Source organism: Fistularia commersonii, chromosome 1 (genome assembly GCF_037954325.1).
Source record: "Fistularia commersonii isolate RoL2024-O1a breed Wild chromosome 1, RoL_Fcom_v1.0, whole genome shotgun sequence".
Classification (NCBI taxonomy): domain Eukaryota; kingdom Metazoa; phylum Chordata; class Actinopteri; order Syngnathiformes; family Fistulariidae; genus Fistularia; species Fistularia commersonii.
In genome coordinates, this window is record NC_141284.1 from 21,393,251 (window position 1) to 21,405,052 (window position 11,802).

Here is an 11,802-nt window from a genome sequence, read left to right on the forward strand (position 1 = left end):
GTGTGTGTGTGTGTGTGTGTGTGTGTGTATGTGTGTGTGTGTGTGTAAATATAGTTATACATATGTATATATGTGTGTGTTTATTTGCAGATATATATGAGATGAACTTTATTTATCCCGAAGGGAATTGTTGTGCCAGAGTTTCAAGTAGTAGTAGTAGTAGTAGTATATATATATATATATGTATATATATGTATATATATATACACACACACATATATTATATACATATATTTGTGTATATTTAAACATATATGTGTGTATATACATATGTGAAATATATTTACATACGTATATATGTGTGTGTATGTATATATATATATACATATATATAAATGTGCATGTATGTGTGTGTGTGTGTTTGTGTGTATATATATGTTCCATAAACCACATATGGTTTGACAGCTCGTCTCCTCATCCTCTAATCCTCTCCATCCCTGCAGCAGCTGCATGGGAAGAACTTGTTGTTCAGCGACGGCTACGTGTTGAAAGAGGACATCGGCATGGGCTCCTTCTCAGTTTGTAAACGATGCGTCCACAAAACCACCAACACCGAATACGCTGTGAAGGTACCAGTACGCAGATTGAACGCGTGAAACCCCCCTCTCCTTGATACTTTTCTGCAAGCGGGTTTACAACTCATCTTGACAGTTGGTGATTCTATGATTGACAGATGATTGATAAGACCAGTACAGACCCCTCAGAGGAGATTGAGATCCTCCTTAGATACGGACAGCATCCCAATATCATAACACTGAAGGATGTGAGTACTAAGAGGTGCAGATGAACATCCCAGATGTGCACCGAGTGTCGCGGGTAGTGTTGTGATGATGCTCGTGCATCCTCGCCTCAGGTGTACGACATCGGCAAGCAGGTTTACCTGGTGACGGAGCTGATGCGCGGCGGCGAGCTGCTCGATCGCATCCTCAAGCAGAAGTTCTTCTCGGAGAGGGAGGCCAGCGCCGTGCTTCACACCATCACGAAGACAGTGGGGTATCTGCACTCCCAGGGGGTGAGGATGGCCATGTATTATCTGCCTGCATTCTGATTTTTAGGATGTTATTATTAATTGATATCCACTAAACAACAACTATGTGTACTTTCGGAGTACATTTTCCAACGTTATCAGGAGGGCAGTGTCTTTTTGGCTGGAGCCATTTAGGAGTCTATCCATCCAAATTTACAATGCATCATTGTAATGTTACATGTTATTATTTCAATCTTTTAAGCAATCACAACAGTTAACATTCAGCATATAGTAGAACCTCAGCTTACGAACGCCCCTCATCGCGAACAAATCGGCCTACAAGCAGAGTTTTCAATTGGATTTTGAATCGAGCTGTGAACAAGCCACAGTGCACGAGCACAGAAACAAACGCTGTCTGCATTGTAGTGTAGTGGCAGTCGTGCTTTTTGTGCTTTTCTTTCTTGGGAAGTTAGACCTCCTTATGACTCCCAAAAAAGTTAAGAGTGCCGTTGCTGATGGTTTTACGAAGAAGTTAAGCAGTACAGTCGACCCAAAGAAACAAATAATCGCAAAAGAGAGTGGAGTTCATGTTACAGATCTCGCCAAGCACTTGGACATGGCAAAGTCAACTATCTGTATATTAAGAGGTACAAAGATGCGCTAAAGACCACTGATGTGGCACCTTAGCGAAGCAAAGGTCTCGAGTCTTTGAAGAAATAGAAAAGTTATCGTTAGTGTGGATCAATGACAGACAGCTTGCAAGAGATAGCATAAGCAAGGGTTTTATATACAAGAAAGCTTTACTTTTTGGGATTTAGTGAAAGACGCGCAGAGTACAAGTACAAGTGCTGGCAAGAAGAGAAAGAATGCCAGAAACACAGTAATACTTAAGGTTGTCTTCAATTCCTCTCCGTGTTTTTGCCACAAATGAAAAACAAAAAGAGTGTAGTATAGTTTTTGGGGCTGGAGAGCAGATTAATGGGATTTTCACTGATTCCAATGAGAAACATTGATTCAGCGCGCAAACGGAGTCAAAGAACTAATTCAATACAGAAGCCGATATTCTATTGTATTCATATGATTACACAGGTAAACGTGGCATACGTACTGCATGGTTTGGACTTTCAAGCTCATTGGCCTTTCCGTGTCGTGACTACCTTCTCCTTCCCCAGGTGGTGCACAGAGACCTGAAACCCAGCAACATTCTCTATGTCGACGAGTCCGGAAACCCCGACTCCATCCGTATCTGCGACTTTGGCTTTGCAAAGCAGCTGCGCGCCAACAACGGGCTGCTGATGACTCCGTGCTACACCGCCAATTTTGTTGCTCCCGAGGTGAGCGCAGAAGAGAAGAAAAGAGAAGAGAAGAGATGTTTTTCTCCAGATAGTTTTGGAGACTGGAATGAACAAGTTGTGTTTATTTCTTGTCCCGATTATAGGTGTTGAAGCGTCAGGGCTACGATGAAGGATGTGACATCTGGAGTCTGGGGGTCTTACTGTACACCATGCTGGCGGGGTAAATGGCAATATTCAAAATCTTGTCTCCAACAGACGTTTCTTTGTGCGGCTCATCTTGATAGGTGCCGTTCATTTTCCTCTCATCCAGTTTTACTCCATTCGCTAACGGACCTGAGGATACGCCAAATGAGATCCTGAACAGAATAGGCAATGGCCACTTCAGCCTGACTGGAGGCAACTGGGACACCGTGTCTGATTCCGCCAAGGTAGAACTCTAAACTGAGCTGACAGCTCGGTGTCTCCAGTCCCCCAAGCATTGACTCTAACTATGTTATGCCTTGACTTGGTCCTCCTTTTAGGACCTTGTCTCCAAGATGCTTCATGTGGACCCTCACCAGAGACTGACTGCCAAGCAGGTCCTCAAACATCCCTGGATTGTCCAGAGAGACAAGTTACCCAACAGCCAACTCCCACACCAGGACCCAAAACTGGTGAAGGTAACAGAGCATCCATGTTTATTTATATATATATATATATATATATATACAGTATCAATACATTTAAAGTTCTAAAACCCCAAAAATATGCAATTTGGGGGGTTTTATATATATATGATTGTATATATATTGTTATATTTATATATATATATGATTGTATATATTATTTATTTTATTTATTTATTGCATTTTATTTTTACTCCACTGAATATCAAGGATGATCTGATCTTTCAGATCATGGTCAATCAGGGCTTTGCCGATCAAAGGGTATCCATTTATTGGCACTAGATGTTCTGCTGCTGAGGCAGATGTGCTATAAGGAAAATGCCCGCCCAAAAGCATCACTGGGCAAATATCAGTTTCATTACAATATCAATAAAATATCAATTGATAGATGTTACATGGAAAATTTAATGTAGCTCAATGTGATCAATTAAAGTGATCAAGATTAAGATGATTATCATCATCCTCAAACATCTTGGCCAGTGAGACGCTACCAAGTTCTTTCTTTCCGTGCAGGGCGCAATGGCTGCTACCTACTCTGCACTGAAGAACTCCCAACCAACCCCAGAGCTCAAGCCCATCGAGAGCTCCTTCTTAGCCCAGAGGCGTGTCAAGAAGCTTCCGTCCACCTCTCTGTAGAGACTAGAACCAACACCCTGCTCACTAGAGACTGCACCAAACCGCATCTCCCGGCTCCAACCTCCCAGACGGCTTGCTTGGGGACCTCCAGCCAAGGATACAGACTATGGTTCCCCCATCTTTTGACATCCCACTCTTGCTACCATCCTCCTTGTTCAGGCACGTCGGCTGCCGTTTTCCGATGTCCCCGGGCCATCGGACGATTGTGAAGGTTGATGGGGTTGGGGGCGGGGATGAAGCCAAAAATGGGTGCAGGTTTTTGGCAGACACGTCAGTGCCGTGTGAGTGTGCATGTGTGTGAGTGGTTCATGCATGACTCGCCAAAGAGCGGGTGCAGCCACGTTATTAAGATGATGAAAAATTTCTCTCCTCATGATCGTTGTGATTGGTTGTCATTCAGCTTGCTGCACGCCTCGCCGTCTGCCTGGTCCGTTGTCAGTCTCCCTGTTGTTTTTGTAAAATTGACAAGCTTTATATTGCCAGTTCGTGCTGCCAAATCAGCCTGTGCCGACAGCACGAGACCACAGTACTGTCCGAATGCTGTTAAATGTTTCGAAAGCGCATTATTGATATTTAACATTTCTGCCATAAATGCCTCTCCTCAGCTTGGGTACAACCACAACACGTGGATTCTGGGAAACGTCAGATGTTTTCCTTTTCTGTTAATGTCAGCCTGTGGTTGTTTTGTGTGTGTGTGCGTGTGTGTGTGTGTGTGTGTGTGTGTGTCTGAGTGCGTGCGTGAGAGAGACAGAGACAAGGGAGCAGCTGCATGACTTGCAAAGTGTGTGTGCGTGCGCGCTGCACTGTCATGTGCATTGTCAGTGGCGTGATGTCATGTGACGTCCTCTTTTTCTCTCCTCCGTTCCGACACTTGATCAACCAGCTGGCGGCCACGTGAGATGTCCATTATTTTTTATGACTTTAAAAATAGTATAAAGAAAAATAAAAAAAAACTAGGTGGCTTTCTGTGAAAGAAACTTGACCAAGATCTAGTGTGGCATGCGTAAAACTATATTTGCTTTGTTTTCTTGTTTCTTTTCTGTTTCAGGGTTCTCATTTTGTTTCATATGGGGTAACGTTTCCTGTGTTGGCTGCACTGCTGTTGTTTTGCTTTCAGTTTTGTCCGCAGAAAGAACATCGATCTGTAGAGTTCAAATAAATAAATAAATGGATTATAAAAAAGAAAAACTTCTACGGATTTAACATTAAAGGGAGGCGAGGCTGATCGTCTTTACGGAACTGAGCGCTCCGACCGCAGCTTCTCTCTCCCTTTAAAAATATTTGTCAAGTCACTGGTTGTGAATATCACGAAGCAGTGTTGTGTTTAACTTCTTGTTCATGATATTTGGATTTATTTCTCATTTAATTTACAAAAAAAAAACTAAACAAAAGGAAAAAGTCTGAAATGTGTAAGTGGCTCCACCGGGTAGGGCTCGCTCCCGGCCTTAAAGTGAGTCAGAATGTCTTTACACTGAAAAACACACAGAGACAAATCAAAAAGTTTTCGAAGGGAAGATGCGTATGGCTACATGACCTGCGAACCAGCTGTCTTACCTCAAAGGGGATCAAAGTTATAGAGTCATTGTTTGGTGGCAAATTATCCCTTCTCTGTCATAATCTGTGGTAAAAAAAAAAAAAAGAAAGAAAGAAAATAACCTATTGTATGATAGAGATGACAATTTTTATATCCTAAAGATATTAAAGACTCAGTTGCTACAACAGCAGTCTCTCCTTTTCCTTCTTTGTCATCCTCCTCCGGCATCTAAGCCTCAAACAAAAGTTTTCATCAATTTTAAGGTGATCCTGGACTTATTTAGCCTCCTTCATTGTTTCCTCCTCCACTCTGGACGTGCATGGTCTAGTTCTCAGTAGGTTTTGACTTTGTGATTTGCAGACCTTTATCTTTAATTACAATTCAATGCATCTGAATGGGATTCAGGTTCAAAGCAGCAGAAAACAAACACAAATGAAGACTAGGCTTGCTTTCGTGTGCACGAGCATGACCCTGTTAAAAGAGGGTTTGTGGATTATCTTGAGTTGTTGGCCATGGTTTCCATAAGGGGAATAAAGCAATGTTGTCAGTGTGTGCTGTATACTTTCCTTGCGTTCAAGAGAGCCTGAGGTAAAATTAATGAATAAATCAAAATGAAAAATGAAGTAGTTAAAAACACCCTACGGATAACCGTGCACTGAAATATGCATGTGATTATACAAGCTGCACACGGGCATTCAGGGTTTTGAAAAAAATTAAGCTATATATATATATATATATATATATATAGATGTGTGTGCTGCGGCCATCTTATCCCGAGTCCCCGAGCTCTTTCACTTTGCAGGTTGCAGGGGTGTGGATGTTATATTGCATATTGTCCAACATTTCTTTCATGAATATTAAAGGTGTAATTGTGGCATTTCAGCCATCACCCTCCCTCTTCTGGTCCCCCGGCCCTTGGCCTGGCATGTTTCCTTCTCTGGTCACTGGAGGGAGACAAAGTTTTTTTTTTTGTTTTGTTTTTTTTAAGTAAAACTAAAATAAATCCAGGCCAAGCGCCAGTGATCTGTTCTCACAGCAACATTGTATCTATTCAACCTGCCGTGTGTTCAACCCACCTATTTGATCTTGTCTATTTACATGCCACTTTAACCAGGCAGCTGTTGCTGTCCTGTGAAAGCACGGGACGGCACACCATGTTCCATCTGTACTTTGATAAATTTGATGAAAATGAATGTGTATTTACTTACACAACGGTGGCATGGGGACTTCTTGCGTCTGGACTCTTCGTGGTAGCATTTCACCGGTTGTGAACACCATCAAACCACTAGCCATGTGGGCAGAATCTGGTTAACTTGTATTTCCATGCAGTACTACCTTCCTCCACCGCACTGCTCCCTTACATAGCCATCACACACCTCTCTAGAATGAGGTTGTCATTTTTTTTTTCCTCCCTTAAAATTGAATCTACCAGAAGTCTACTGCAGTGGATACATCCTCCCCGTCAGAATAAATTCTGAGATGATTCTGTTTAGATGTGCTCCCTCAGCGTCTCCAACACATATGTGAAAGTCACATTCCTCTGAGTGACTTCCTGATGCGTGCGGACTGACAAAGCAGAGAAATTAGCTTGCTGGAATGGATTATTATAGAGTGGTGAAAAACCAAACACATCATCTGAATCCTACAAATCGATCAGTTTTTCTCAAACATGAATGCAAAAAGAAACCTGTGTGATATTTACAAAGCGCTGATCTAAGATCAGTCATCAATGCAGTGAGAGCTTCTTTGGATTGTCATATCATTGCTGGGGTGTAAATATCCTATCTGGAAAAGTAGCAAATATTGAGATAGACGTTAGGAAAAATGAGGTGGAGACTTAAAATGTATCTAATGTAATTAATTAAAAATGAATGAATGAAAGATCCTGACTGGCCAAGTCATGCTGTCCCGGTGATACATCTACAACGCCCAACTCAGCACATAAATTTATAGTTTGAGCATAAAACAGACTCACAATGTAAAGGTCCACAGATGGTATCTCTCCACACACACTCACATCAAATACACACCACAGATTAAAGTAATCTGCAACACAAATGGCAATAGGGAGAGATTTGGGACGGGCTGTCATCACAAATTGGTGTAAAAGGCAGACATTTATTCAATTTTTGAAGGACCCAGCAAGTTAGTCTAACTTGTCGAAGGTTCTGATCAAGTACTTGTTTGAGCCTGTCAAAACATTCATGTCATTGTGTGCATACACACACACACACACACACACACACACACACACACACACACACACATGCATACACACATCCTGCTGCAAAGATATTTGTCAATGAGTGTGGCGAGTGCATCTGTGCGTGCAGTACTGTAAACACCACATGGGATTAGTTTGGAGCGAGCAGGGAATCTTGCGCAATCAACATAATCTTCCAAAAATGGGGATCATGTTAATAATTCCCAGCCAAAGCATCTCATATTGATTCTCTGAATCTTTACATCCTTACTCAATACTTTAGGAAATGTAATAACACCTCATCACAAGAGCTGTATGACACAATACTTCAAGTTCTGTTTATTTTTCAAAATTTTAGAACTTCATGGTACCAATGATATTCAGTGTTTTTCGCACACAATGCTAACATCCTACGTATGAAAAACTCAAAATTAGATAACATTTTGCATCCCGCTTCTCTCCCATAACTAAGTAAATATTATATATGAAGAATAAAATAACTAACTTTTATATGCTTTTGGTTTTATTGTCATATAAGGAATGTATGAAAGGGAGCTGTGTATCCCAGTATTACATTACATTACATTACATTGCATTGCATTTGGCAGACACTTTTATCCAAAGCGACTTACAATAGATATACCAGTACTCTAGTATATAGTTACTAGTTATTTTTCCTTAACACAACCATAACTTTAATAGCACAATATCTTTTTTGATTGCCGGGAAAACAATACAATTTGGTATTTATACAGAATTAAATGAAAGTGGCTCATGTATTCTATGGAAGACGTGACAGAATAAGGACTGCTGTACTGGTCTACGAGTAAGTGCAATGTTATTAAAAATGAATAAAAGGATTGTAGCAGGATGACAGTCTTTGTACTGTTTATATGTCAACATCCTCATCGGTGAAACTGCATCAGCAGTACAAAGTGTGTGAGCAAAGTGGACACTCAGATCGGACTCGTATACAAACAAATGGCCTCCAACAAGCTAAAAGATCCACTGTTCTTTGAGGGTGATAGCTCTTCAGCTGCTATTTAAAGCATCACTTCTGGGTGGTGCAATGCATCAGGGTAATACTGTACTTTCCACTCCTGTGTGTGTGTGTGTGTGTGTGTGTGTGTCTGTCTGTCTGTGTGCGCGTGTGCGTGCGCGAGCTCGAGCTCAAAGTCGATCTGAGTGCACTTATCTTGTATCTTACATCACACTAGGATTATATCATGTGTGCGATGCTTTTTCAACTTCGGTCAATATGTTTCCAGACAGGAAATGCAATGCTCTTTTGTTTATTAACGATTATTAAAGCAACAGAAAGGGGAAGGAAACAAGGGTGAGGGACCAAAAAGGGAAAATGCTAAAGACAAATGTGGAAAACATTCATGTCTTAAGTGGTTTTAAACCTTTATGCTTCAACTGCTACACTTTCAGCTATTGATTATGATATTTAGATATTAGAATCCTAAAGGTACTGAAATATTGTTTTACACACAGCATTAGGAAAGATGATCAACTAGATACACTGTAATATACAGATTCTAAATAGCCACACTCGAGGAAGCACCGGCAAAAACTAGGTACTGCTATGCAGTGGCTGGTATGCAGCATCATATGTACATACATACACCATATGGCCAAAAGTATTCACTCACCTGCCTTGACTCACATATGAACTTAAGTGACATCCCATTCCTAATCCAGGGTTCAGTATGACGTCGTCCCAACCTTTGCAGCTATAACAGCTTCATTTCTTCTGGGAAGGCTGTCCACAAGGTTCAGGAGTGTGTTATGGGAAATATTGATCATTCTTCCAGAAGCTCATTTATGAGATCCCTCTCTGATGTTGGATGAGAAGGCCTGGCTCTCAGTCTCCACTCTAATTCATCCTAAAGGTGTTCTGTTGGGTTGATGTCAGGACTCTGTGCAGGCCAGTCAAGTTCATCCACACCAGGCGGTCATCCATGTCTTCCTTTGTGCACTGGTACACACTCATGTTGGAAAAGGAAGGGGCCAGCTTCAATCTGTTCCCACAAAGTTGGAAATATGGAATTGTCCAAAATGTCTTGGTATACTGAAGTTTTCAGAGTTCCTTTCACTGGAACTAAGGGGCCAATTGCAGCGCCTGAAAACAACCTCACACCATAATCCCCCCTGTCACCAGAATTCACACTTGCCACAATGCAGTCAGACACATACTATTCTCCTGGCAATCGCCAAACCCGGACTCATTCACCAGATTGCCAGATGGAGAAGCGCAATTCATCACTCCAGAGAGCATATCTCCACTGCTCTAGAATCCAGTGGGGGCGAGCTTTACACCACTGCATCCAACACTTTGTATTGCACCTGGTGATATTTGGCTTGGATTCAATTGGTCAACCATGGACATACATTCTATGAGGCTCTCTGCACGCTGTCTTTGGGCTAATCTGAAGGCCACATGAAGTTTGGAGGCCTGTAGCGATTGACTCTGCAGAAAGTTGGGGACCTCTTTGCACTCTTCCCAAACACTTCCATGTTCTTATAATGCAGCTGACAGTTGACTGTGGAATATTCAGGAGCAAGGAAATTTCACTTCTGGATTTGTTACACGGGTGGCATCTCATTACAGTTCCACACTGGAATTCATTGAGCTCCTGAGGGCAACCCATTCTTTCACAAATGTTTGTAAAAACAATCTGCATGCCGAGTGTGCTTGGTTTCATACATTTGTGGTCATGGAAGTGATTGGAACACCTGGTTCCGATTATTTATAAGGCTGCAAAAAAAAATAACAAGACTGCATGGACTCTACCCTTGGTAACCTGCCATCAATTAAGCAGTTAAAAGGTCTGGAGTTGATTCCAGGTGTGGCGTTTGCATTTGGAAGCTGCTGCTGTGAACACACAACATGCGGTCAAAGGAGCTCTCAATGGAAGTGAAAGAGACCATCCTGAGGCTGAAGAAAAGAAGAAATCCATCAGAGAGATAGCAGAAATGTTAGGAGTGGCCAAATCAAACGTTTGGTACATTCTGAGAAAAAAAGAGTGCCCGGGTGAGCTTGGGAACTCAAAAAAGCCTGGACGTCCACAGACGACAACAGTGGTGGATGATTTCAGAATCGTTTCCATGGTGAAGAAAACCCCCTTCACAACATCCACTCAAGTCAAGAACCTTTTCCAGGAAGTAGGTCTATCAGTATCTAAGTCTACTATAAAGAGAAGACTTCATGAGAGCAAATACAAATGATTCACCACGTGGCGCAAACCATTCATCAGCCTCAAAAATAGAAAGCCCATTTGACTTGAAAGCAGTAGAATATTCTGCAATGACCGAGTCAATCACCAGATATCAACCCAATCGAGCATGCATTTACTTGCCCAAGACAAAACTTAAAGCAGAAAGACCCACAAACAAGCAACAACTGAAGAAAGCAGCAGGAATGGCCTGGCAAAACATCACAAAGGAGGCAAAGGAGGAAACACGGCGTTTCATGATGTCCATGGGTTCCAGACTTCAGGCAGTCATTGCCTGCAAATCAACAAAAGATTGAAAAGTAACATTTTACTTAGGGTTATGTTTATTTGTCCAATTACTACCACATTGTAGTATCCAGTGTGGTGGCATGCAGAGCTTGAATCATGAAGATTGTGTCAAAGTCCAAATATTTCTGGGTCTGACTGTAAATACATAAATGCATTAACATTCATTCATTCGTACATAGATGAAGAGTTATTCATACACAAATACATACATACATGTACAATCATTCATTCATTCAAACGTACATACATTGATACATACATAAAGACATTCACATTTGCATACATTCATATAACAATTCATACCTGCCTACATACACATATATATACACACATACAATCATTCATTCCTTCATGCAGACATATAAATATTCATACCTGCAAATATAAACAAGCACAATCATTTTTGCATATGATAGGTAAGAAAGTTTGATGCATAAACACTCACAGCCATTATTGATAAAAATAATGTATTAACACCCGACCTGTGAGTGAGCTTTGACAGATGCAAAATGCAGTCGAAGAATTCTACACCAGTCCTTTTTCATGTCTGTTTTCAAAGAGCACACCGTGACCAACCTTTTTCAAATGGCACAACCGCAGAACAACTTATAATGTTGGATTATTTAAAACTGTTTTTTTTTTTTCTTTGTGTGATTTACGTGTTCTCGAATTTTCTTCCCAAACCCTTTAGAGTGAATCCACACATGTGTGTTACTTTCCTTGATTTTGTATCTGTACGTTGCCGAAAAAAAAAAAAACAGGTAGTCTCACAGACAGATGGAGATATATGGCTTACGGGAAGACTGGGAGCTGTAAAATAGGTCAAAGAAGGGGGGTCATTGTGAGAGGGAAGGAGTGCTGCGAATCATGATAATATTGTGCAGGAAGGTGATAAAGAGAGAGTGAAACTGGAGCATCACCCCTCCCCTCCTGTTTTAGCCATCTGAAATCAAGACAAGTTGCCATGGGCAACCA

At 41.4% G+C, this 11,802-nt stretch overlaps 1 protein-coding gene across 4 annotated transcripts in view; it reads left to right on the plus strand.

Moving 5' to 3' along the window:
- rps6ka1 (ribosomal protein S6 kinase a, polypeptide 1) overlaps positions 1-5,277 on the plus strand; it is a 47,745-nt gene extending 42,468 nt beyond the window's left edge. For all 4 annotated transcript variants that reach the window (XM_086154431.1, XM_086154439.1, XM_086154446.1 and 1 more), the window contains 8 exons: positions 444-569; positions 674-763; positions 854-1,012; positions 2,140-2,301; positions 2,406-2,482; positions 2,573-2,690; positions 2,784-2,921; positions 3,441-5,277. In XM_086154431.1, the coding sequence (XP_086010557.1) occupies positions 444-569; positions 674-763; positions 854-1,012; positions 2,140-2,301; positions 2,406-2,482; positions 2,573-2,690; positions 2,784-2,921; positions 3,441-3,563 (993 nt within the window). In that variant the 3' untranslated portion in view covers positions 3,564-5,277. The remainder of the gene's footprint in view (positions 1-443; positions 570-673; positions 764-853; positions 1,013-2,139; positions 2,302-2,405; positions 2,483-2,572; positions 2,691-2,783; positions 2,922-3,440) is intronic.
- Positions 5,278-11,802: the final 6,525 nt, after the last annotated feature.